Raw genomic sequence first — 26,434 nt, 5'->3', positions numbered from 1 at the left:
TTCTTAGGAAAGGACTTGACCCAATAGCAAAGATCTGAGATGGAGCTGAAGGTCCCCATCCTGGAAGCTCAGAGAAGGTGGTAATTCTTCCCCCAACTCCGACTAGGGCCCCCCGCAAAGGAGGAGGGCCTGGAGGCAGGCAGGGGGCGCGCGCGGGCGGGCGCGTGGCCGCGGCGCGGGGGCGAGGGAGGGGGCGCGCGCCCGCGAAAGCTTCTGCCTTTGCCGCTGCCGCCGCCGCCGCCGCCGTCGCAGTGGAGGGGCGAGTGCTTGCCCGCCCGCTGCAGGAACGCTCCTCCAACGTCGCCGCCGCCGCAGGTCTCGGGGGCGCGGGGGGATGGGGGTAAAGAGAAGAGAGGGGGAGGGGGCCTGCGCGTGCCCTCGCGGACACACGCGGGGGAGGGGGCTCGTGCGCGTGCTCGCCATCCGGGCCCGCGGGAGGGAGGGGCGGGGGCGGCGCGGGGGCGGGCCTGGACCCCCGCCCTGGGGGAGGGACGAACCGGGGAACTGTCCGCGGTGCTGGAGCCGCAGGGAGAGGGGGGCAGGGAGGGGAGCTAGCCTAGGCTAGTCTGCATTTGCTGTAGAGTGAAGCAGGGGGTCCCAACCTTCCTATGAGGGGATCAATTTGCCCTGGTCTTGAGGAGTTCCCAGATCTTTAAGGCTTTGCGTTTTCGGTTCCTGCTGGGTCCGTAGCAGCCTCAGATGACAGGGTGGTGGTGAATCACTTGGGATGGGGGGGCGAGGGCACTGCATAGGGATATGTGATCTAAGTCCGAGGGGCTCTGACTTTTCGGGAGGTTTTTCTTGGTTGTGGGGAGAGTCTTGCCTAGCACTGAGTGGCCAGAGTGGCAGTCCCTTTTAAGGGGCTTTACCTAGAGGATGCATATCACCTCCGTTAAGGCTTCTGCCTTCACTGTAGGACTCCAGTTGCGCGTTCATCCCTGTGTAGGGAGTTGGGGGATTCAGTGGTTGACTTTGCGCGTATGTGTATGTGAGAAGCTGTCCTGGTCTCCTGAGGAGCACATGCTCTGGGGACGTGGGGTGGGGTGGGGTGGGGTTTGGCCGGCTTGAGATTTGTCCTTGAATATGACTGCATTTACCTCCCGGGACCGCGGAGTTCGGGCCTTTTTTTTTTTTTTTTTTTCCAGGAGGGAGGGGGAGGAGGAGGATCTTGTGACTGGAGAGGGAGGAGCAAACTCTCCCAGGTTCAGGCTTTGGTAGAGAGGAGATTGCGGCTTGGGGAACAAGTCTTGTTTAATAGGCACTTCCCCCTCCTCAAGTGCTAGAGATAGAACAGGATTCCAGAACTTTTTCATGCAAAGCAAGCAACCACTCTATCTATCCCTGAGCGCAACCCTCACTCCTGTGGAGGAGGGGGCTCAGGAAACAGCCCATGCTGGCTGCTGTCTAGCGTAAAGGAGATACTTTCACGCCTTGTATTTTGGATGACCTTAGCTTGGGAGAGGTGCTGGATCAGGAGGTTTTGGTCTGATCCACATTGGAAATCCTGAATTTCGGGAGTAAATTGGTTCTAGGAATCAGAAGGCAGCCTGTTGCTCATATTTTGGGTGTTGGCTGGTCATAATTTGGGGTAACTGTGTTCTTAGTCACAGAAGCTGCATTTAGGTCTCATTAGAATTTCTGAGCCCAGGGGGATGGGTCTTCTCTAGCTTGGAGGCCTAATTTGCAGGAAGCTAAATGTGGAAATTGTCTGGAGGTTTTGGGGAATTGTCTGGAGGTTTGGTCTGACAGTGGGGTGCTGGAGCTAGATTTAGGCTTATTCAACCCATAGAATAGGTTAAGGATTTTAAAACAAAATTAAATTAACAGGGTCCTCCTCTCCGGCCAGACTGGCCACAAACTCACTATCCTGTCTCCCGTCCTCCTCCTTAAAGTTGGGATGGCAGGCGTGCACCTCCCATTCAATATTGAGAGTTGAGGGTTTGGTCCTTAATAGAGGGGTCTTATTCCCATCCCCGCTCTTGTGGTCCAAGAGCCTGACCTGGGAGTTCTTGAGGGGTGTTGTGAGGCTGTGCCAGATGGGGACAGTCCTGAGCCCTCTTACTCTGCCCTGCACAGCTGGATGGCTGGATCCACGAGAAAATGCTGATGGCTCGTGATGGCACCCGAGAAGACAGCCACAAGCTGCACAAGAGATGGCTCCGGCACCAGGCGTTCATGGCTGAGCTGGCTCAGAATAAGGAGTGGCTGGAGAAGATAGAAAGGGTGAGGAAGATGAAGGGTCCTCTGCCCTCTGGGAGACACACCCTCACTTCTGATCCCCTCACTGTCATCCTTGTGGGCTAGCCATCCCTCCACTGCTTCAAACCTGTACAATGTCTGCCAGCTTCTAGCTAAGTGACTCGAAGTAGCTACTGAACCTGGGGTCTCAGTTTGCCCCATCTGTACAATGGTCATCCTCTCTTCCAATTGTTGCTCATTCTCCTGTTTATTGATGTACCTTCTACCTTATAAACTCTTCCACACTTTCCTTCACAGCACCTAAGCCATTTACTATGGAAGCCTTAGACATGAGCTATGGAAGCCTTGGGCTCAAGTAAAATTTAGCTTTTTTTTTTTTTTCAGTCCTAGTTTCAGGGTCTCTAACCAGCTGTGATATCTTAGAGAATTGTGTTGACCTCCTGAACCCTTTGTTTCTTCTCCCCCATCTCTCTCTCTGGTTTTGGAGGCAGTGTTTCTCTGTGTAGCCCTGGTTTCCCCAGATCTCACTCTAAAGACCAGGCTGGCCTCAAACTCACAGAGATCCACCCGTCTCTGTCTCCTGAGAGCTGGGACTAAAGGTGTGCGCCACCACTGCCCAACCTGTAGTCCTCCTCCTCCCCCCCTCTTCTGTGTCCTTTTTGAGACACAGTCTTGCTGTGTAGCCCAGGCTGGCCTTAAAGCCAAGATCTCCTCTCAGGCTCGTTAGCATTGGATTACAGTCTTACATCACCATGTGCAGCCCTCCCATAACCCTGCTGAGTAGAAATAAGCGAAAAGCTGTAGCCTCCTCTCTGTGTTTCTGTGCACACAACGTGTGTTAGAGAGCCAGGTACCATGTGTGTGTGACATAAGACCAGGCATTTGTGGGGTGTTTCCCTGGTGCTGCAAATTGAACTCAGAACTTCATGTATGCTAGGGAAGTGATCTGCTGCCAAGCTACATCAGACCAGCTTTTCTCCCCTCCCTCCCTCCTTTCCTTCTTTCTTTTCTTTCTTTTACCCTTCCTTCTTCCCTCCCTTCCTTCTTTCTTTTTTGATATTGTAATTATTATTTTTCATTACTGGAAGTGGAATTCAGGACTTTGGATATACCAGGCTAGCCCTCCACCATATTCCCAGCCCTTAATTGTTTTTAAATTTTTACTTTTTTTTTTTTTTTTTTTTTGAGGCAGCATCTTACGTAGCCCAGGGTCTTTGAGGCCCAGGTTGACCTTAGACTCCCTGGTTAGCTGAAGATGACCTTGAACTGCTGGTCCTCCTGCCTTCATTTCCCGCTTCTGGGAAGACAGGCATGCACCACCACGCCTGGCTTTCCTCTTATTTACCTATTTTTTATTACTTTGGTTTGTTGAGACAGAGTCTCACTGTGTAGACTGGGCTGGCCTCCAACTTCTAGTGCTCCCCCTGCTTCTACATCAGAGGTGAACCACAGTGCCTAGTTTGGTGTCATTATTTTTATTTCTTTTTTCGTTTATTTTTCATTTTTTCTTTTTCTTTTTCTTTTTTTCTTTTTCTTTTTTTCTTTTTTTTTGAGACAGGGTATCATTATGTCATCTCGGTTAGCTTGGAATTGTATGTAGGCCAGGCTAGCCTCAAAGCCACAGAGATCCTCCTGCCTCTGCCTCCCAGGTACAGAGATTAGAAGCATGTGCCTATTACTTCTAACATTTCATAAATGTAGCCCTGGGTTCTGAAGGCAGTTGACTTCCATTTTGAAAGGGCCTACCCGGGTACTTGCTTTTAAGGATCAAATTCCCCTTATTCTGGGTGAACTGTAGCCGAGGGCACCCCCACTTTTTTACTCAAACAGAGACACTCATGTTAGCCTTTTACTCTTAAATGATATCGTTGGTAACCTTTAAAGAGCAGTACATAGCAAAACCAGTCTTCTGGACCCGAGCTTAATGGAGATTCATTCTCTCCTTGCCTCTCTCTTCCTCTCCCCCTCCCTCTTCTCCCTTCCCCTTCCCTGCCTTCTCCTCCTTGCTCCTCTCCCCTTTTCTCTCCTTCTCCCATAACCTCTCTCCTCTCCCTCTTCTTTCTCATGGTCCTACTGTGTGCGCATATCTCATTGTTCATCACTCTGTGACCGTCTCTCTTTCCCATTTCCTTCTTGTATTTGTTTGGGTCTCTTTGCCTCCCCTACCCACCCCGTCTGTCTGTTTTCTTGTTTCCGTTTCTGTCTCTAACTCCCTGCTCTGTCTCTCCCTGTGTCTCTCCTGTTGCCACGGAACCTCTGTCTGTTTCTATCGCCCATCTCCTTCTCTTCTTTCCGTCTCCGACCTTCCATCCCTCTGGCCAGGAGGGCCAGCAACTGATGCAGGAGAAACCGGAGCTGGCAGCTTCTGTGCGCAAGAAATTAGGTGAGATCCGGCAGTGCTGGGCAGAGCTGGAGAGCACCACACAGGCCAAGGCGCGCCAGCTCTTCGAGGCCAGCAAGGCGGACCAGCTGGTGCAGAGCTTCGCAGAGCTGGACAAGAGGCTGCTCCACATGGAAAGCCAGTTGCAGGACGTAGACCCCGGTGGAGACCTGGCCACCGTCAACAGCCAGCTCAAGAAGTTACAGGTATGATTGCTGACCTGCTGAGGGGTCTCCCCTGTGGCAGAGCGGAACAGCTCACATCCAACCCTCTTGGGTATTTCAACCTGAGGCTGTCCACCAGAGTCACTGGAAGCAGCCTCCACCTTAGGGTTGGGAGCACACAGGACAGAGGGGACCTAGAGTGAAATAAGCAATATAGACATTTTCTCAGGATGTTGGTATTCTTTCTGTGTGGAGAATGAAAGGCCCAGAGGTAGGAGAACAGCTCTGGCCAGAGTAACAGTATTTTCTCTTCTGGTCCCGAGCTCAGTGCTCACTGACTCCTGCAGTAACCTCAGGAAACAGCTGTTATTACCCCCACCTTACCAGTGAGAAAATCGCACAAAAAGCAAAGTGTCTGACCCAAAGACGCACAGCGGCCAGCTTCCGCCTTCCCCAACCAAGGGCCCCAAAAGAGCATCCTTGTGTCCACCTAAGCCCCATGGCTAGCTCTGCAGCTGGTTAGTGTCCAGGCCTTGAAGGTCTCTGTGGCATGTTGGTGTGGGTGTGGATGAAGCCTCCGTATTCCTCCAAGGTGGAATGGCCCCTGTCTTTAAGTGCCAGGGGTGGCATTTGATTGGCTGATCATAAATGGGGCTGTGGAAAGAGAATTTCCCCAACTAACGGTAGGGGCTGGATTCGAACCCAGGCCCTTCGAGTCTTTGCTGCTCCTTGGATGGAATTCTTACAAGGTTTTTCCTGTAAAGTGATCAGTGTGCTAGGTGGAAATTTAAATAAATGAATAAAGAAGTAAAATACATCAATTGACAATGCAGATCAGTTGGGAGAGTGCTAGTCTGGATTTGATTCCCAGCCCTGCGTAAACCAGAGTATTAACTTACAGGCCTGTAATCCCAGCACTTTAGAAGTGGAAGCATGGGGACATACTTGGCCTCAGCCAATTCCTGACTAACCCGGGCTACAGGAGACCTTGTCTCAAACTACCACCAACAAAATTAGACCTTAAAAATAATGAGACTCTGTGGCTCAGTGGTAGAGCCCCTGCCTAGAATCCCCCAGTGAGGGGCTGGGGGCGTGGCTCAGTGGTAAAGCCCCTGCCTAGAATCCCCCAGTGAGGGGCTGGGGGCGTGACTCAGTGGTAGAACACCTGCCTAGAATCCCCCAGTGAGGGGCTGGGGGCGTGACTCAGTGGTAGTGTACTTGCTTGATGCCTTCAAAGACCTAAACATAGAACAACAACAACAAAGGACTTACAATGAAAGACTAGTAAGAAAAGCATGGTTATGTAAGTATACAGATCTTTTTAAAAGCTCTGCTTATGTCAATTAGGCCTGTCACCATTAACCATATGAAAAGTGAGAAATTTCAATATTTATTGATTCTTTGAAATGCATACTAAGTCTATCACAAATTATCCGTAGTAACTCTCTTCTATAAAGAACAACTCGGGGCTGGAGAGATGCCTCAGCCAATAGAGTCATGTGCTGCCATGACAACTGTGAGTTTGGTTCCTGGGATCCACATGGTAGAACTGACTCCCATAACATTGTCCTTCCACCTGCACACACACACACACGTACATGCACACTCACGCATGTACACACACACACACACACACACACGCACGCGTGTTTTCATATATACTAAATAAAAGAAAGAAAGAATGGATGGGATGGGTGGATTTTTTTATACAGAAAAAGTGGGCTGAAGAAATGGCTCAGCAAAATGTTTGCTGCTCAAGCACAAGAATCCATGTTTGATCCACATAAAACAGCTAGGCCCAGCCGTGCACACTGTAATCTCAGTGCAGGTTAGGTGACAGTAGGAGGCTCCCTGGGGAGTGCTAGCCAGTCGGTCTGGCTGACTCCAGAGTCACTGAGACCCTACCTCAAGCAAATGAAGAGGAAGGTGACTGAGGGAGATACCCTTGACATTGACCTCTGACCTCCAGGTGCACACAGGGAGGTGAGCACCCATACATGTGTATACACAGCCACCACACGTGCACATGCACACACACACACATGCACACACACACACAAATGATATATAGATAAGTAAAAAGGACATTATTTAAATGTGAGTAGAAGCTGTTTTTGTTCTCATAGCTCTTCCTGGTGGGAGACAGAGAGGGGCTTCTCACATTTGCCTCTGCAAAGCTGGTCTCTGAAAAATCTTGTACTGTAAAGAATGACAGGGCTGGAGAGATGGCTCAACAGTTAAGACCACTGACTGCTCTTCCAGAGATCCTGAGTTCAAATCCCAGCAACCACATGGTGGCTCACAACCATCTGTAATGGGCTCTGACGCCCTCTTCTGGTGTGTCTGAAGACAGCTACAGTGTACATATAAAATAAATAAACCTTAAAAAAAAAAAGAATGGGGGTTGGGGATTTAGCTCAGTGGTAGAGCACTTGCCTAGCAAGCGCAAGGCCCTGGGTTCAGTCCCCAGCTCCGAAAAAAAAGAAAAAAAAAAAAGAATGACAGTAATATAGGCTAATAGCACTGTGGCAAGCAGACAAACACATATATAGGTAGAAAGATAGATGTATGTATGTTTGTATAGATAGATAGATAGATAGATAGATAGATAGATAGACAGACAGACAGACAGACAGACTGACTGACTGACTGATTCTATGGGTTGATGGCTGGCTGGATAGATACATAGACAGACAGACAAACTGATACAGTGGGTGAGTCGATGGAATGGATGATAGATGATAGACAGACAGTAGCTTCTTGTAGCCTAGGCCAGTTTTGAACTAGCTGTGTAGCTAAGAATAACCTTGATTTCCGAGTCTTTACTCTTTGCCACCCAGGTACTGGTTCTTCGAGCAGAAGCTGTCACAGTTTGCTTAGACAGTGCTGGAAATCAAACCCACATTCGACCAGCAGAGTCAAATCCTCAGCTCACTCCTTACTATTTCTTTTATAAAAATAGCTTGCCTCAAGCTTTGTAAGGGTTTCAGGGGTCCCCAGGCCTGACCATACGCTGCGACCCCAAATCCTTTAGTAGGTGCCCACAGGAAAGCCCTTTCAGGGCCATGTTTGGGTGTTGATTTGGATTTTGTTTTGTTTCCTGTTTGTTTTTTGAAGCAGGGTCTCACTCCTGCCAGGCAGGAATCACACCCCAGGCAATCCTCGAGTGTGGGTAGAGATTATCGACTGTACCATCATGCCTGGGTTTGAATGCCCTTCTGCTTTCCTGCTGAGTCACACTGGGGAAGCAGCTGTACCATATGCCTCCTTCCTGCAATGGAAGGACCCTGTGCTGGTCACCGTCAAGGGGCGGAGCCTGGAGCTGGGCTGCCTGCAGAGCTGAGACTCAGTGCTGTGCAGGGAGGCCCAGGGATATTATTCATCTCTCTTTGCCTCAGTTTCCCCTTTGCTAAAGTAGACATACTGATGACACTGCCTCCTCTCCACTGTGAAGACGAAAAGGTGAAACTCATAAGGTATCTGCAGACTGACTGCCCCTTCACAGTTGGGAGTTAAAATGTGTGGGAGTTCTCTTGGCGGCCCACACCTGTAGGCTGGGATTTGGGAGGCGGAGTAAGGAAGACCAGGAGATCAAAGCCATCTCTGCTACAGAGTGGGTTTCAAGCCAGTCTGGGTAGAAATTGATCAGCTGTTTAATAGGTCAATAGGTTAATAGGTCAATTGATTAATAGGTCAATAGGAGGTTGGAACAAGGGAAAGTAATAGATTGAGATTATGACTGAAGTACACATGTGTGACTGTATGAAATATGCATGTATACACATGTATATGCATTTGAAAGTATAGCAAAACCCATTGTTTTGATTTTTTGCATGGTGTATATGTGTGCATGTATATGCGTGTGTATTTGTGTGTGTGTGTATGTGTGTGTGTGTGCATGTGTGTGTGTGTGTGTGTGTAGAGGCCAGAGGTCAAAGGCTGTCCATTTTTTGTTTTGTTTTATTTTTAAAACTTGTTTATTTTAATCATGTGCATGTGTCTCTGTATGAGTCTGTGCCGGCCGTGTCTGTGGATGCCTGAGGCTGGAGGTATCGGATCCCCTGGAGCTTCAGTTACAGATTGCTCAGCCACCTGCCATGTGAACAACACTGGGAATTGAACTCTGGTCCTCGGGAAGAGCGGTGTATGTGCTTAGCCACTGAACTATCTCTCCAGCCCCTTTTTGTTTTTTTGAGACGGGGCCTCTCACTCACTCTACCTGGGGCTCACCAAGTTCACTAGACTGGCTGGTCCTTGGCTGGCCCTTGAGCTCCAAGGATCCTCCTGCCTCTGCCTCCCCATTGTTAGGATTATTGGCCCACACTGCCGTGCCCACCTTCTTTTGGAGAAAGCTGGTCATTTGAATTCAGGTCCTCATGCACGTGCGGCAAGCAGTTCCCCGACTGAGCCATCTCCGCCAACCCAAAACCAGCATTTTTATGGGTTTTTATTTGTTTGTTTATTTATTTATGTACTTATTTTAGACAGGGTCTCACATGTAGCCCTGGCGGGGTTGGAATTCACTATGTAGACCAGGCTGGCCTCAAACTCATAAAGATCCACTTGTCTTTGTCTCTCCAGTGCTGGGGTTAAGAGTGTGGGTCACCATGCCTGACACTAAAACATTTTTAAATTAAAAAAAAAGTTATTTTGGGGGCTGGGGCCCAGTATATTCGATATCTAAGGTTTCATCCTCAACACTGTGAAATCAAACAAACAAAAAACATGTCCAGGGGTTGGGGATTTAGCTCAGTGGTAGAGCGCTTGCCTAGGAAGCGCAAGGCCCTGGGTTCGGTCCCCAGCTCCAAAAAAAAAAAGAAAAGAAAAAAAAACATATGTCCAGGAGTGGAGGTGATGCACCCCTGTAGTCACCGCACTTTGGAGGTGCAAAGGAGGAGTGCATGGTCATCCTGGGCTACAGAGTGAGGTGGGGGCCAGCCACAGCTCTGTGAGGCTCTGTCTCAAAACGACAGAAAGCTATGAAAGAGTCAGCAGTAACGACACAAATCCTAGCACTTTCGAGGCTGAGGCAGGAGAATGCCTGTAAGTTTAGCCTAGGCTACATGATTCCCTGATTCAAAAACAAAAATGAGAAGTGAGAGAAAAAAACGCCCCGGGTTAGTTTCCTCTCCAACTTTAATTACATTATTTGATGACAATTACTTCACGTCTCTGTTCAGATCCCACTGGGGACATCTACTCGTCATGTGGCTTTTTAAAAATGTATTTAGGGGTAGCATATGGCGCTAAACCTAGACACTCTGGGCTCTCTTTTGTGCCTGAGTGCTTCTGGTGACGATGCTCCCTCCCAACAGCAGAGCTGTTTCCTGAGCCCTGGCCGAGGCCAGCACTGCCACACTTGGAGTCTGCAGTGGTGGGCCTTTGCCTTGAAGCAAGCTTGTGCTCGTGTCCTTGTTGGCCACGCCTGATGGAGTATGACCTCCTGGGGGTGGTGGCACACACCTGCAGTCCCAGCGCTTTGGGAAGTAGAGACAGGTGGATCAGGGGCTCAAGATCAGCCTTGGCTATGTAGGAAACGGAGCCCAGCCTGGGCTCCATGAGACCCTACCTCACACAACACCAAAACAAAACAAAATCAGAGACAGGCCAGGTGTGGCAGTGCACAGCTTTAATCCCAGCACTCAGGAGGAAGAGGCAGTGAATTCGAGGCTAGCCTGGTCTACAAAGGAAGTTCAGGACAGCTTGGAGATACACAGTAAGATCACGAAAGGCTGAAAACAGGATAAAATACAGAGAAAATACAGAACGGGACTCCGGGGCTCCTTCCCCATCAGGGGGCGCTCGAGACGGATGTGGGCTCTGGCCTCCAGATGGAGCCCAGCTGGGCCTCCCCGAGAGGGTGGGAGGCACCTCCCAAAGTCTTGCTGTTTGTTCCCTGGGCCCTGCCTGGGAGCTGAGCACAGGGTGTCTGACAGAGGGAGGGCCAGAGCCGCCATCCAGATTGGCATGAATACTGGGGAACCTCTCGCTCTCCTCTCTCTGTTGCTCCTCACCCCAAACCCCCACCCTGCTCCCGCTCCCCGCCCTCCCCCACCCCCCCAACCCCGCACCGTTCTGCTCGGTCTCTGAATTTTCCATCTCTGCCAGGCATGGTGGCTCACACCTGGAATCTTAGCACTTGGGAGGCTGAGCAAAGAAGAGTGCCAAGAGCTGGAGGCTAGCCTGGGCTACTTAATGAGTTTCAGAGCAGCCTGGGCTACATGAGGCCGTGTCTCAAAAACAAGACAAAAACAAATAAACAAAACAGCTCCATTCGTTGCCCTCTTTTGACCTCGCGTTGCCTTTGTGTCCCCTCCTCAGCCGCTGCAGCGGCAGGCATGTCTCCTCCCAGGACCGGGCCACGTGACCCAGAGTCCTGTTTCAGAGCCTCTTGCCCAACTGTCCTTTCTGGTTGAGAGACCAGATGGTAGAGTGCTAGCCCTCAGGGGCCTAGCCAGCTGGTCTGGCTCAGCTATTTAGGCTCCTGCTGTCCTGCCGCTGTGGGGGGGGGGGGGGTAAGCAGGGGACATGCAGTGTGGGCATTGCCGCTACATAGCCACGTCCCTAAGGACCCCCTCACCAAGCTCATTTCCTGTGCAGGGTTCTCCCACCCAAGGACACCCACTCCTCACCCCTCCCCTCACCCACTGTTTCTGCCACTAGCATAGCATGGCTGAAGGCAAGAGTCCTGGTTCCTGCTTTAGATTCAAGCCTCCACTCTACCACAGTGACCAAGGCATGGGTCACATTGTCCGAATATGAAAAGTGTGGTGAGCATCTGGGCCTTTGGTCTTTCGGTGCTGAGTTCAAATTCTGCCTCCTGCGGGTTTTACTCTGGGCTTCCGTTTCTGAAACTGGGAGCTGGGACGGGAGCACAGTGGATCCAAGTAGGAAGGAGACGAGGAGGGTGAGGGCTTGAGGTCCAGGTTACGTTTTCAGAGAAAACCCTGTCCCTTCTTCCTTCTGTTGCATCTATTTTCTATCCTTTTAAAAATGATTTATCTATTTCCATTTTGCATTGGTCTTTTGCCTTCGTGTATGTCTGGGTGAGGATGTCTGATCCCCTGCAACTGGAGTTGTGAGATACCATATGGGTGCTAGGAATTGAACCCGGGTTCTCTGGAAGACAGCTCTCCCGCCCCTTCTTTCTTCTTTTGATAAAGCAACGTACTAGGTAGCTCCAGAGGGCTTGAGACTCAATGTGCTGATCAAGTTGGCCTTGAACACACAGAGACCCACAGCCCTCTGCCTCCAGAGAGCTGACATTGCTCCGTCCTCCTCCTGCTCCTCCTGCTCCTCCTGCTCCTCCTGCCCCTCCTGCCCCTCCTGCCCCTCCTGCCCCTCCTGCCCCTCCTGCCCCTCCTGCTCCTCCTGCTCCTCCTCTTTCTCTTCCTTCTCCTGCTCATTCTCTTCCTGCTCCCTCTCCTCCTTCTTTTCTTCCTCTTCTTCCTCACCCTCTCTTCCTCCTCCTCTTTCTCCTCCAGTTGCTTTTGAGCTACCTGATGTGAGTCCTGGGAACTGAGCTCTGGTCCTCTGCAAAAGCAGCGAGAGCTGCTAACTGCTGAGCCACGCCTCCAGCTGCCTGCCTGCCTGCCTTCCTTCCTTCCTTCCTTCCTTCCTTCCTTCCTTCCTTCCTGTCTCTCTTTGAACTTTAATGGCTTTTGGGAAAGTGATATAATATATGTACCATAAGATGCAGATTTCTATCCCTCCACCCCTCTTTTTTTTTGAAAAAAAATTTTTTTTTCTTAAAAACAGTTTTCTCCTTGCACTGTAGGATCTGGGAATTAGAATCAGACCATTTACCCACTAGGCTATCTCAGCCCACCCTTCTTTTTTCTTGAGACTGTAGCCCAGGCTATACAGCCCATGTGCTGGGATTGTGGGTGTGTACCACCCATGTCCAGCTGAATTTGCAGTTTTTTAAAAGGACTTTATTTTGTGTATATGAGGACACTGCAGCTGTCTTCAGACACACGGGAAGAGGGCATCAGATCTTGTTACAGATGGTTGTGAGCCACCATGTGGTTGCTGGGAATTGAACTCAGGACCTCTGGAAAAGCAGCCAGTGCTCTTTTTTTTTTTTTTTTTTTGGTTCTTTTTTTTTTTCGGAGCTGGGGACCGAACCCAGGGCCTTGCGCTTCCTAGGTAAGCACTCTACCACTGAGCTAAATCCCCAGCCCCGCTGGTAATTTTTAAAAATAATTTATTCAAATTTTTTTTTACGTGCAACAGTGCGAGGGGGTCAGATCCATCGCAACTGGATTCACAGACGTTGTGAGCTGCCATGTGGGTGCTGAGAATTGAACCTGGGACTGACACCTGAGGTCATCCTCTGACTTCCACATGCTCCCCATGGCACATGTGCATTCCCACCTCTATGTATGTATGTATGTATGTATGTATGTATGTATATATGCATGTATGTATCCATGCATGTATCTACCACACACACAAACACATATAATATGACATAGTGACTATATCATATATATCATATAATATGATAAAGCGACTGTCTCAGACACATGCATACAGAAATTCACACATGCACACATACACCAAACTTTACAAAGGCAGCCTGAAATGATTGATATGAGTAAGCTCCAGCTTCCTGCCGAGAGCCCTTCAACACCAGCCAGTGACCCCATGGCCAGAAATGGAGCTGACATTTCTCTCTCCCATTTACTCTGAATACTTAGTTGTTAGACCCCTTTTGTCTGTGAAGGATGGTGAATGGTTCCAAGTATACTAGCCCTTACCTTGCTCGCATGGGACCCCACATAGCCCAAGCTGGTCTCAAACTCTTGATGTAACTAAGGATGACCTTGGACACCAGACTCTCTATCCCCCTCCCCCTCTCTCTTTCATACGCACATATTGCCTACATTTATGTCTAATGTGAAGCTGTTGGAACAACTGGAACTGGAGTTACAGACAGTTGTGAGCTGCCATGTGCGTGCTGGGAATAGAACCTGGGTCTTCTGGATGAAGATCCAGTGCTCTTAACCTCTGAGCCATCTCTCCAGCCCTCTTGCATCATCTCCAGGCATGCAGTTTTTGAGGTGCTGGAGATTGATGCTAGGGTTCTATGCATGTTAGGCAGGCCCTCCACCAACCGAGATGCGTTACAAGGATCCTATCCTGAAATTACAAGGATCATTAGACACACAAAAGTATGATCGGAGTTTTTCCTCATTAAAAAAATAATTGCAGGGGGCTGGAGAGATAGTTCATTGGTTAAGAGCACTGGCTGCGGGGCTGGGGATTTAGCTCAGTGGTAGAGCGCTTACCTAGGAAGAGCAAGGCCCTGGGTTCGGTCCCCAGCTCCAGGAAAAAAAAAAAAAAAGAACTATATTCTAAAGGACAAAGGACAAAGGGGTGACTGGGAGGGGCAGGGAGGGGGATGATAAATCAATAAGTAAAAGAAGCTTAAAAAAAAAAAGACAGAAATCGAGGAGGAGAAGGGGAAGAAAGGAGTGTTAGCTCTCGAGCCGAGGCTTGTGTTGCAGTGTTTTGCTTTAATCTGTTACCTCTTAGTTTTATTATTGCTCTGTTTTCTTCTCTGTTGTCTGTTTGGAATCAGACAAGCACTGTGTAAGCACATTTTTGGTGAAATATCTCATTAACCTAGAAATCATCAGTAAAAACCTAAAGTCTCCCCCTCCCGCCCACTCCCAGCCCCGTGCTCCCAAAGGAAGCTCAATGCTCCATTACAATGTATCCTTCCAGACCTTTCTTTCTCTGTGAATCTCGAGTGTGTCCCGTATGGGTACATGTTTTCCTTAGCATCTTCATTTTATTCATTTTATTTGGTTTTCATGCTTAATTTAAATTTTTGAATAAATAAAATTTCATGGTTCAGACATCAAAAACCATATGAAGAAATTCTATGTGCAAATCTCCCCCAGCCCTGTTCTTCATTCTGTGGGTTCGCATCCCTCCAGTAGGTGACATCTGTTGTGAATTTCTTGTTTACTCCAGGGGCTTTTTATCCATGTGCAATTCACTACAAACACATATCATATGAAGGGCTCCAAATTGCTTTTTCCTCTGCTCGGTCACTCCTGCCTATTACTGCACACTCTGGAAGGTTTCTTTAACTATTTCTTCCTTGTATTATTAGCTTTGAGACAGAGTCTCATGTAGCCAAGGCTGGCCTCAAACTTGCTGTGTAGATGAGCATGAGCTACTGACCTTTATCCCCTCAAGGCTGGAGTGACAGATGTATGTCACCTTACCTTTTATCTCTGTGTGTGTGTGTGTGTGTGTGTGTGTCCCTGTGTGTGTCCCTGTGTGTGTCCCTGTGTGTGCGGTGTTCCTGTGTGTGTTTCTGTGTGTGTGTGTCCCTGTGTGTTCTTGTCTGTGTCCCTTCATGTGTGTGTTCTTGTGTGTGTTTCTGTGTCTTTTTCTGTGTGTGTGTCCCTGTGTTGTTTTTGTGTGTGTGTCCCTGTGTGTGTGTGTCCGTGTGTGTGTGTATCCCTGTGTGGGGGTGTTCCTATAGTGTGTGTGTCCCTGTGTATGTTTCTCTGTGTGTCCCTGTTTATGTGTCCCTGTATGTGTTTCTGTGTGTGTGTGTGTGTGTGTCCCTGTGTGTAAGCACAGGTGTATGTATGCCACGGCAAATATGTGGAGGTCAGAGGATCGCTCAGGTGGTGTCCTCGCCCTCCACCTGTGTCAGGCAGACCTATGCTCTTACTGCTCAGTACACCCGGCTTGCTGGGCCACAAGCTCCCCAGGATCCTCTGATCTCCAACTCCCATCCCTCTTTGGGAGTACTGGGTTTACAAATATGCACTACTGTGCCCAGCTTTACATGGGTTCAGGGGCTTCAAACTCAGGGCCATTCTTTGTGCTGAGCCATATCCACTTTTCTTATTTTGTGGTGGTGCAGTGAGTTCAGATGCCCATGGAGGCCAGAGGTGTCCTATTCCCTTAAGGCTGGAGTTACAGGTGCTTGTGATTCACCTATCATGGGACTGGGGAACCAAACTCTGTCCTCTGGGAAAAAAAATCAGAATGCGCACTTAACCACTGAGCCATCCAGCACCCATCATCTCATTCTTTTTTTTTTTTTTTTTGGTTCTTTTTTTCGGAGCTGGGGACCGAACCCAGGGCCTTGTGCTTCCTAGGTAAGCGCTCTACCACTGAGCTAAATCCCCAGCCCCACCACCATCTGATTCTTAATGGACCCTGAGGTTGTTTCCAATTTTCCTCTCCTTGTAAACTCTGCTAGAGGGAACCTGCGGGCAAACTTCTCTGAGTATAGGTGCCATGTCTCTTGAGCTCTGCACACTGTTTGCTTTGGGGGAAGCTGCCAGATTGGCCTCTAAAAGGATCTGCCCATTCACACAGCGCCTGGTGGCGGCTGAGTGTCCCCGTCCTTGCCAACAGGACATATTATTCAGTTTTTACACTCGGCTAAAAAAGGATGTCATCTATTAATTTACACGTTTCCTGCCCATCAATGGCACTAGGCATCTTCTTACATATTTCCTCTCATGTCTGCTGTCCATTTTCACCTACTGGCCATTTCTGTCCGGGACAGTTTTCCTCATTTCTATCATTTGTTTTTAAATATTTTTTTAAAAAACCTGCACATGTGTGCACCTATTGTTGCAAGCATGCATTGTACCTGAGGAGGCCAGGGAGGAAGCTGAATCCCTGTGACTTGGGGTTGCAGACGGTTGTGAGCCACCATGTGGATGCTGGGGGTCGGATCCAGCTCTTCTGGAAGAGCAGCCATTGGTTCTAACCACTGAGCCACCTCTCCACTCCTGCAGATAGTGTGCTTTCATTTGTTCCACACATCAGAAGATAGGCCTACTGTGTGCCAGACACTGTTCCAGACACCTCGTATAGAGCAGTAGAGCAGGCCTGGCGGTGCCCAGGAGGCTCACATTCTAGAAGCTGGGCAGTAATTTGAGAACCACAGGAGTGAGGACCATTCTTCACATCAGGGCGTGCATCTGGAATCCCGGCTGAGGGAGGCAGGAGGAGGAGGATCACCTAGGAGCTCCTGGCCAGTCAGGGATACAGAGAAAGAAAGACCATCTGCAAAGAGAAGCAAGGCTTTGTAATTACCTGCTCACGGGTGGCTACTGTTACAAAGAGAAGGGAGCAGAGGAGGTTTGAGGATGTGTGGAGGGAACCTCTGAGTGTTTAATTTTTATTTTATTTTTTAAGTTTTGTTTTTTGTTTTCTGAGACAAGGTTTCTTTATGTAACAGCCCTGGCTGTCCTGGAACTCGCTTTGCAGAACAGGCTAACCTCAATTCCTAGAGATCTGCCTGCCTCTGCCTTCCCAGTGCTGGAATTAAAGGTGTACACCACCATGCCTGGTGGGTTTTTTTTTAAAAGATTTATTTATATAAGTACACTGTAGCTGTCTTCAGACACACCAGAAGAGGGCATCAGATCCTATTAAAGATGGTTGTGAGCCATCATGTGGTTGCTGGGAATTGAACTCAGGACCTCTGGAAGATCAGTCGGTGCGCTTAACCTCTGAGCCATCTCTCCAGCCCTGTCTCCAAGTGTTTTAAAGGAACTAGCTTTAACCTGTCACGGTGATGCCCCAGAATTTGAGAGGTGAAGGAAAAGATCATCTTGGCTATATAGTGAGTTTGAAGCCTGCCTCAGCTACTTGAAAATCTGCCTTAGAGCGTGGGAGAGGGGGAGGGATGGAAAGGGGGAGGAGGCCAGAAAGGTGATTCAACTGCACTTGTAGAGGACCCAGGCTCAGTTCTCAGGACACATGTGAGTCATGATGTCTGTCTTAGCTACTATTGTATTTCTGTGATAAGACATCATGGCCAGGGCAACTTATAAAAATCAAGCATTTATTGGGGGAGGGGGTGCTCCTGGTTCAAAGGGTAGTAGGGGCCATGACTATAATGGGGGGATCCTGGCAGCAGGCAAGCAGGCAGATACAGTACTGGAGCAGTAGCTGAGGGTTTACAACTGATCCATATGCAGGGCAGAGGAAAGGTCTGATGTGTGCTTTTGAAATCCCAAAGCCACCCCTAGTGACACAGTTCCAGCAGCAAGGACACACCTCCTAATCCTTCCCAAACAGTTCTACCAACTGAGGACTGAGTATTCAAGTAATAGGAACGTAAAGGCGCCATTCTCCATTCAAATCACACTGTCTGCAACTCCAGTTCTAGGGGATCCGATGCTCTGTTCTCTCCTACAAGGGTAACACACACACACACACACACACACACACATACACACACACACACCACACACACACACATACACACACACCACACACACACATACACACACACCACACACACACTCACACACCACACACACACACCACACACACACACCACACACCACACACACTCACACACCACACACACACTCACACACCACACACACATACACACACACCACACACACACTCACACACCATACACACCACACACACACACACACCACACACCACACACACTCACACACCATACACACACCACACACACACACACATACACACCACACACCACACACATACACACACACACACCATACACACACCACACACCACACACACACACACACATACACACCACACACCACACACATACACACACACACACCATACACACACACACACACACCACACACCACACACACTCACACACCATACACACACCACACACACACACACATACACACACACCACACACACACTCACACACCATACACACCACACACACACACACACACACCACACACCACACACCACACACACACACACACACCATACACACACCACACACTACACACACACAAACACACACGAGATGTACAGACAAAGACCTCACACAAAAAATAATTTTCGGGGTTGGGGATTTAGCTCAGTGGTAGGGCGCTTGCCTAGGAAGCGCAAAGCCCTGGGTTTGGTCCCCAGCTCCGAAAAAAAGAAAAAAGAAAAAGAAAAAAAAATAATTTTCAAAAGACTGCTCTTCTAGAAGATAAAATTTTGGTTTCAGTACCCACATCAGGCAACGCACAGCTACCTGTAACTCCAGTTCTAGGGGATCCAACACCCTCTTCTGACCTCCACTGTTAGCTGTACACATGTGGTACACCCAGAGAAATACACATACAAATAAATAAAAATATAAATAAATCTTAAGAAGAGATGTGTTGGGCTGGAGAGATGGCTCAGTGGTTAAGAGCACTGACTGCTCTTCCAGAGGTCCTGAGTTCAAATCCCAGCAACCACATGGTGGCTCACAACCATCTGTAACGAGATCTGATGCCCTCTTCTGGTGTGTCTGAAGATAGCTACAGTGTACTTATATATAATAAATAAATAAATCTGAGAGAGAGAGAGAGAGAGAGAGAGAGAGAGAGAGAGAGAGAGAGAGGTCTTAATGGGTAAGGGCACTTGTCACCAAGCCTGGTGACCTGAGTTTGATCCCTAGGCCACACAGTAGAAGGAGGGAATCAGCTCTTGCAAGTTGTCCCCTGACAGGCCCCTGTGTGTCATGCATGGCGCATACACGCGTGCCTTCACACACAAGTAAGTGTAAACAATTTTTTAAAATAATGGCTTCCTGTTCAAATGCCTTTGAAATGTCTCTTTCATTAGTCATTCGCCTTCTGGTGCTTTGTGACATCAGGGTCAGTGCAGACATGTCTCAATGTGGCCAGATTTAGAACTATTTGCCTTAGTGACTTTTATTCTCGGAAAGCCCCTCCCCAAGACTCTCAAAGCATCTGGGCAGCTTTTCTTCTCCTAATTTACGGGTTTATTCATTCCATTTAAGCCTTTAACCCATATGTAACAGTTTTCAACACAAAGTTCAAGGAAAGGATCCAGGTGAATCGATAGTTGTTTGGCCTGTGCCCAGTAATTGATCTTGGGGGATTTCAAATGACATTTATAAGATATATTAACTCTCCAGTGTACTTAGCCTTTAAAAAAAAAAAAAAGACAGGTTTTCATGTAGCCCAGGCTGACCTTGAACTCCCGATTCTCCTGTTCTGTCTCCTGAATGCTGAGGAATGGAAGGCTGGATGTTCTGCAAGCCAAGCGAGCCCTATCCCAAAGAGCTACACCCCAGCCTCCAGCTTGCTGCAGCTTTGTGATTGGTTTTATGTCTGACAAGATTGATTCATTAGTCAAATTACTTCTCCGGGCCTAAGCTCCCTCCTACCTGAAATAGAGTCATTCAACCTCAATGAATAGCTCATTTTCGTTGTGGGAGGGGTGGTCCTTTGAGCTTCCGTGAGAATGTAACTTTTAAGCTGAAATCTTATTGGCAAGGAAGGACAATACCTGGCAGAGGACTCCACCCACCACCCCAAGGCAGAAAGTCCCAAGGTAGGGGTTGGTAAGAAGCCCTGTGTGTTCATGCTGGGAGAGTGTGGTACTTCCGGGGAGCACCGAACAGGGGAGAGTGAAAGAATCTGCTCACATGAGTGCCTGGTCACCATAGGAAGAGTGGGACTTCTGACCACACCCCTGTTCCCACAGTCTATGGAGTCTCAGGTGGAGGAGTGGTGTCGAGAGGTGGGCGAGCTGCAGGCGCAGACAGCGGCGCTTCCACTGGAGCAGGCGAGCAAGGAGTTGGTGGGCGAGCGGCAGAGCGCGGTGGGAGAGCGCCTGGTGCGCCTGCTGGAGCCTTTGCAGGAGCGTCGCCGCTTGCTGCTGGCATCCAAGGAGCTGCATCAGGTGGCACACGACCTGGATGACGAACTGGTGAGGCGGGACATAGGAGCCTGGGGCCAGGACTCGAGAATGGGGCGGGACTTAGGGCCAGGGATTGATTCCGGTCCACACAGGGTGACTGTAACCCAGGTTGCACCAGGGTCAGGGTCAGATGGATTCTTTGGTCCTTTTCTCTTCTGCATTCCTTTATTCTAGCCACCCATCCATTTGCTCATGAAATTCTTTTTCTTCTTAACTTCTTTCTTTCTTTCTTTCTTTCTCCCCCCCCCCCCCCCCAATCCCCTTTGGCTGTTTAAGACAGTCTCACGAGGTTCAGGCTGTCTTGAAACCGGCTCTGTAGCCGAAGGTGGCTTCGCACTTTTCTTGATTCTCCTGTCTCCACCTCCCTAGTGCTGGGGTTGTGATTGTGCCCAGCACACCTGGCCACGGATTTTCATTTTCATGCATTGGTCTTGATCCCTGACGTCATTCCTTTCCATTCATCTTCCCAGATACTCATTGCTCAGTCACCTATCCACTAACTCATTTGTTTACTCTCTACTCATTCTTGGCCAAACCAGACTAGAGGATCTAGGGCCAGCAGGTATCCAAAGGCAACTGTTTTCTGTTGCTTTGCATACAGGGCTCAGGCCTGTCCCTAGACAGTGACACCCTTCCCCCACTCCCACCCCACTCCTGCCTTAGGGTGGCTGAGGCCAGAATGGTGGCTGAGGAGCTGTAACAGCTCCAAGAAGCTCAAAGTGGGCGGGGCTTCCTGGAAGCCAGGATGCCTGCATTGAGGAAGGATGGGGTGAGGACGGTGGGAAGGAAACTCCAGGAAGCAGGACCCGTGTTGGAGGCCAAAGCTAAGCAGGAGTTTGCCCTAAGAGCAGAGAGCAGGATGGTAGACTGTCACACAAGAAGAGTCTGCTTAGGTAAAAAAGGGCACTGGTGTGTGTAAAGGGTCCAGAGGCCAGTTGGGAGGCAGCCGGCCTTGGGTGCCTTTTCTCCCTGACCCTCCTCTATGTTCTCTCCAGGCGTGGGTTCAAGAGCGGCTGCCGCTGGCCATGCTGACAGAGCGAGGCACTGGCTTGCAGGCTGTCCAGCAGCACATCAAAAAGAACCAGGTGAGCTGAGCCAGGCGAGGGAGTGAGGTAGGGCCTGTGCAGATGTGAGTGTTAGAAAAGAGGTCAGTTAGTCAGTTAAATACTTAGCTAAGTAGATGAGAGAGAGACACGGGGGGGGGTCTCTTGTATTCCACAAGTATGTCACTAGCAGGTAGATCCATGTGCATCTAGAGACTGCCATGAGTCTCCACTTCATTTCTGTGGTTGTTTCTGAGTTAACTTTGTTCTTAGGTCACTGTCTTCTCTTTAGTTGGTGATGAAAGGTGTCCGACAGATTCGGGTTTATCCATTGCTACCAAAACCAGAGAGGACTTCTCCCTCTCAAAAATGCCTCAGGAAGTCAGTCAGGTGATGGTTCAGTAGGTAAAGGCCTAGAATTCTCCAGTGAACAGTTGGGGGTGTGGCTCAGTGTTAGAGCCCCTGCATAGAATCCCCCAGTGAGGGGCTGGGGGTGTGGCTCAGTGGTAGAGCCCCTGCCTAGAATCTCCAGTGAGGGGCTGGGGGCGTGGCTCAGTGGTAGAGCCCCTGCCTAGAATCCCCCAATGAGGGCTGGGGGTGTGGCTCAGTGGTAGAGCCCCTGCCTAGAATCCCCAGTGAGGGGCTGGGGGTGTGGCTCAGTGTTAGAGCCCCTGCATAGAATCCCCCAGTGAGGGGCTGGAGGTGTGGCTCAGTGTTAGAGCCCCTGCCTAGAATCTCCAGTGAGGGGCTGGGGGCGTGGCTCAGTGGTAGAGCCCCTGCCTAGAATCCCCCAATGAGGGCTAGGGGTGTGGCTCAGTGGTAGAGCCCCTGCCTAGAATCCCCAGTGAGGGGCTGGGGGCGTGGCTCAGTGGTAGAGCCCCTGCCTAGAATCCCCCAGTGAGGGGCTGGGGGTGTGGCTCAGTGTTAGAGCCCCTGCCTAGAATCCCCAGTGAGGGGCTGGGGGCGTGGCTCAGTGGTAGAGTGCTTTCTTAGCCTTCCAAAGGTCCTAGGTTCATTTCCCAGTTCTAGAGGTAATAAAAGATGGTTGTGGAGAGAATGGAGAGAAACAGCAAGCAAACCCTTAATCCTTTTGAGGTAGGAGCATGGGATTTGAACCCCTTGAAAAGTCTCTGGAACTCTAACTCAATCTCTATGCACTAATACTTAGCTTACCCAGAGCAATGCTTCCAAAGCCCCAGGGGACGAACCCTTTAATAAAAGCCCCTAAGGGCCCAATACAGGCTTAATCCTGGCACTCGGGAGGCAGAGACAGGTGTATCTGAGTTTGAGATCAGCCTGGTCTACAGAACAAGTTCCAGGACAGCCAGTGTGACCTTGAATTTACTCCATAGTTCAGGAAGGCTCTGACCTTCGACCTTGCAACCCTTGCCTCAGCCTCCTGAGAACTTGGGGTTGCAGGCCTGCACCACTGGGATTCACTACCCAGTTGATGGCTCTTAACCGTGGAGCCATCTCTCCAGTCCTGTCCTGCGTTCTGGTGTGCATGGGTATGGGGCCCATTTTCCACCATAAACTGCCAATAGATCCTCAGCTGGGATGTGGTGCCTGAGCCTCTCCCCCACCCTGCCGCACTTCTCAGTACCCGGATCATGTGCAGGACTTATATAGGACAGATGCTGTAAGTCCAGGAAGACAGCATCTCCCAGCAGCCCTCCGAAAGGGCCCCGTCTAACATCTCCAAACTTGACAGTACAGTCTTTAGAGCCAGCCTCCAGTTTTCTCATTGATTGCACTTCGTTTGTCAGGGCCGGGTTTCCCACTTCCAACACTGGGATATGAGTGAGTGCTACACCGCCAGTGGCAGGAGATCTGAGAGTGTCCTTTTCAGTTCAGCGGCCCAGCCAGCCGCAGAGAGGATTGGGTAGAGTCTCTGATCTCCTCTCCACACGATGCCTCATCCGCAGGGCCTGAGGCGGGAGATCCAGGCTCACGGGCCGCGCTTGGAGGAGGTGCTGGAGCGCGCGGGCGTGCTGGCCTCGTTGCGCAGCCCGGAGGCTGAGGCGGTGCGCCGCGGCCAGGAGCAGCTGCAGAGCGCCTGGACCGGACTGCGGGAAGCCACTGAACGGCGGCAGCAGACGCTGGACGCCGCCTTCCAGGTGGAACAGTACTACTTTGACGTGGCTGAGGTGGAGGCATGGCTGGGCGAGCAGGAGCTGCTCATGATGAGTGAGGACAAGGGCAAGGTGCGCCCGGAACAGGGGTTCGGGGGTTCTGGGACGCTGGAGACAGGGGCCCGTCCTCTGCAAACTCATCACAGGTGCCTTGTGCCCCCAGGATGAACAAAGCACTCTGCAGCTGCTCAAGAAGCATCTGCAACTGGAGCAGGGAGTGGAGAACTATGAAGAAAGCATTGCCCAGCTGTCACGCCAGTGCCGGGCGCTACTGGAAATGGGACACCCAGACAGGTGGGAGGGTGGGACGGGACCAAACAGGGCAGGGACAAGGCCATTTCGGAGAGAAGGGTCCATCTATGGCTAGGATTGAGGTAGGAGTACTAGACCTAGGCTTGATGGAACATTCGTTTATTCCCAGCCCTCAGGAGGCTGAGGCAAGGGGATTGCTGCAAATTGAGGCCAGTGTGGTCAATAGAGTTCCAGTCCAGAATGGGTTACATAGTAAGAGCTTGAGAGAGAGAGAGAGAGAGAGAGAGAGAGAGAGAGAGAGAGAGAGAGAGAGAGAGAGATGTTTGGGAGGACTGAAAAAACTGGAGTGCTGAGATCAGATTGTAGGTGGGGCTGAGCCTTCCTGGCACAGCTGGATCATGTAACCTCATGGAATCTAGGAGGCTTGGCTCAGGGCTGGGAAGGGACCACAGATCAAGACCCAAGTCCAGAAGCCTGGAGGTTAAAGCTGAAGGTAGACCTCTTGGTTGAACCATGAGGGAGGGAGTTAGGAACCCTGCCCACAATCATTGGGCAACAGCAAGAGGCCAAAGGGTGAATTAACAAAGCCATTAAGAGATGCTGGGTACAGCTGGACGGGGATGAGTGTATCCAGTTGTGGAAGCAGTCCTGAGGGACCAGAAGATCCAGTTATCCTTGGCTACACAGAGAATACAGAGAAATGGAGGCCAACCTGGGGCAAATTATATATATATATATATATATATATATATATATTGAATTATATATTCATTAATGGTGGATTCGGTGCTTAGCTTAGTACAATGTTAGTTATCAGCACTGTGTTACTATATTATTTTTAGTATCACATTGTTGCTATAGCAGTGAGCTCCAGGCTGACTCTGTGTGAGACTTTAAAAAAACAGCCCCACCAAGGGGAATCTTAAGAGATAGGACCCTGGCAGAGATTCAGGAGGAAACAGCCCTGTCTTAGGAGGGGGAGGTTACAGGTGCTCCCAGAAGTCTCAGAGGGCTCTCTCTTATTCCCCTATCTCCACCATCAGTGAGCAGATCAGCCGTCGACAGTCCCAGGTGGATCGCCTCTATGTGGCGCTCAAGGAGCTGGGTGAAGAGCGCAGGGTGAGCCTGGAACAGCAGTACTGGCTATACCAGCTCAGCCGCCAGGTGGACGAGCTGGAACACTGGATAGCCGAGAAGGAGGTGGTAGCTGGTTCACCAGAGCTGGGCCAGGACTTTGAACATGTGTCGGTGAGGATTCTTACAAATGCCATGCCTTTACTTTTCTGTTATGATGGCAAAACACTGGGACCAAGATGATTAATGAAAGAAAATGTTTAGTTGGACTTAGAGTTTCAGAGGGTTGGAGTCCATGATGGATAGGGTGGCAGGAACAGCTAAGAGTTCACATTTTGATCCAAAAGTGAGAGGCAGAGAGAGGCACGCTGGGAGTGATCCAAGTCTTTTGGAACCTCAAAGTCTGTCCGCAGTGACACACCTTCTCCCATCAGGCCACGCCTCCTGATCCTTCCCAAATAGTTCCACCAACTGGAGACCTAAAGGGGCCATGATCGTTCAAACCCCCACATGTCAACAGTACTAGTAGCTACTGTGTATGTAGGTCTCTGAGTTTCCTTTCTAATTACCCCACCTCATGCCTTGAATCCCAATTATTCATATATTCTAAAGCACTCATGGCGCCTGAGAAGGTGAGTGCAGGTGGAGTTCCAGTTATCTTTGGCTGCATAGTAAGTTTTGGACAGCCTTGGCAATCTGAGACCCTGTCACACACACACACACACACACACACACACACACGAACACAAACACACATGCACACACACACAAACCCAGGCATGGTACACTTGATGCCTAGCATGGTGTTAGTTATTAATACTACATATCATATTTTTAACATTATATTATTGCCACAAAATGGCCAAGAACTATTAGATAATATTTTATTATAGGGATGACTCTTATTACCATTTGTACCTGTCACATGGTAACAGGTTGGAGGGGCACTGTCACCCACTTTCTCCTCCCCATCTCATGTCCCAATCCCAGGTGCTACAGGAGAAATTCTCAGAGTTCGCCAGTGAGACAGGAACCGCAGGGCGGGAGCGGCTGGCAGCAGTAAACCAGATGGTGGACGAGCTGATTGAGTGTGGCCACACAGCAGCGGCCACCATGGCTGAGTGGAAGGACGGGCTGAACGAGGCCTGGGCTGAACTGCTGGAGCTCATGGGCACTCGGGCCCAGCTGCTTGCTGCCTCTCGGGAGCTGCATAAGTTCTTCAGTGATGCCCGAGAGCTTCAAGGGCAGATCGAGGAGAAGCGGAGGAGGCTGCCCCGCCTGACGGCACCACCTGAGCCCAGACCCAGCGCTAGCTCCATGCAGCGGACCCTGCGAGCCTTTGAGCACGACCTGCAGCTCCTCGTGTCGCAGGTGGGGTGGTGAGTGGGAGGGCAGACCACTGAGCAAACAACTGCCTTGGAATCGGCAGGCAGGCAGTGGACAGAGAGCAGCTTGGTGACAAGAGGAAACGGCACAGTA

At 50.0% G+C, this 26,434-nt stretch overlaps 1 protein-coding gene across 8 annotated transcripts in view; it reads left to right on the top strand.

Moving 5' to 3' along the window:
- The window catches only part of Sptbn4 (spectrin, beta, non-erythrocytic 4), an 87,592-nt gene that overhangs the window by 48,625 nt on the left and 12,533 nt on the right, over window positions 1-26,434 (top strand). For 6 of the 8 annotated variants that reach the window (XM_039111540.2, XM_017589120.3, XM_008759141.4 and 3 more), the window contains 8 exons: window positions 2,077-2,223; window positions 4,522-4,785; window positions 20,239-20,463; window positions 21,450-21,539; window positions 23,423-23,701; window positions 23,793-23,923; window positions 24,925-25,129; window positions 25,946-26,326. In XM_039111540.2, the coding sequence (XP_038967468.1) occupies window positions 2,077-2,223; window positions 4,522-4,785; window positions 20,239-20,463; window positions 21,450-21,539; window positions 23,423-23,701; window positions 23,793-23,923; window positions 24,925-25,129; window positions 25,946-26,326 (1,722 nt within the window). Of the gene's footprint in view, window positions 1-191; window positions 316-2,076; window positions 2,224-4,521; window positions 4,786-20,238; window positions 20,464-21,449; window positions 21,540-23,422; window positions 23,702-23,792; window positions 23,924-24,924; window positions 25,130-25,945; window positions 26,327-26,434 lie in introns of those variants that run through there. The other 2 variants (XM_063261472.1, XM_017589123.2) reach the window with 1 other exon arrangement.

The sequence above is a fragment of the Rattus norvegicus genome, chromosome 1 (genome assembly GCF_036323735.1).
Source record: "Rattus norvegicus strain BN/NHsdMcwi chromosome 1, GRCr8, whole genome shotgun sequence".
Lineage (NCBI taxonomy): Eukaryota > Metazoa > Chordata > Mammalia > Rodentia > Muridae > Rattus > Rattus norvegicus.
This window is presented reverse-complemented; position numbering and strand designations above follow the sequence as displayed.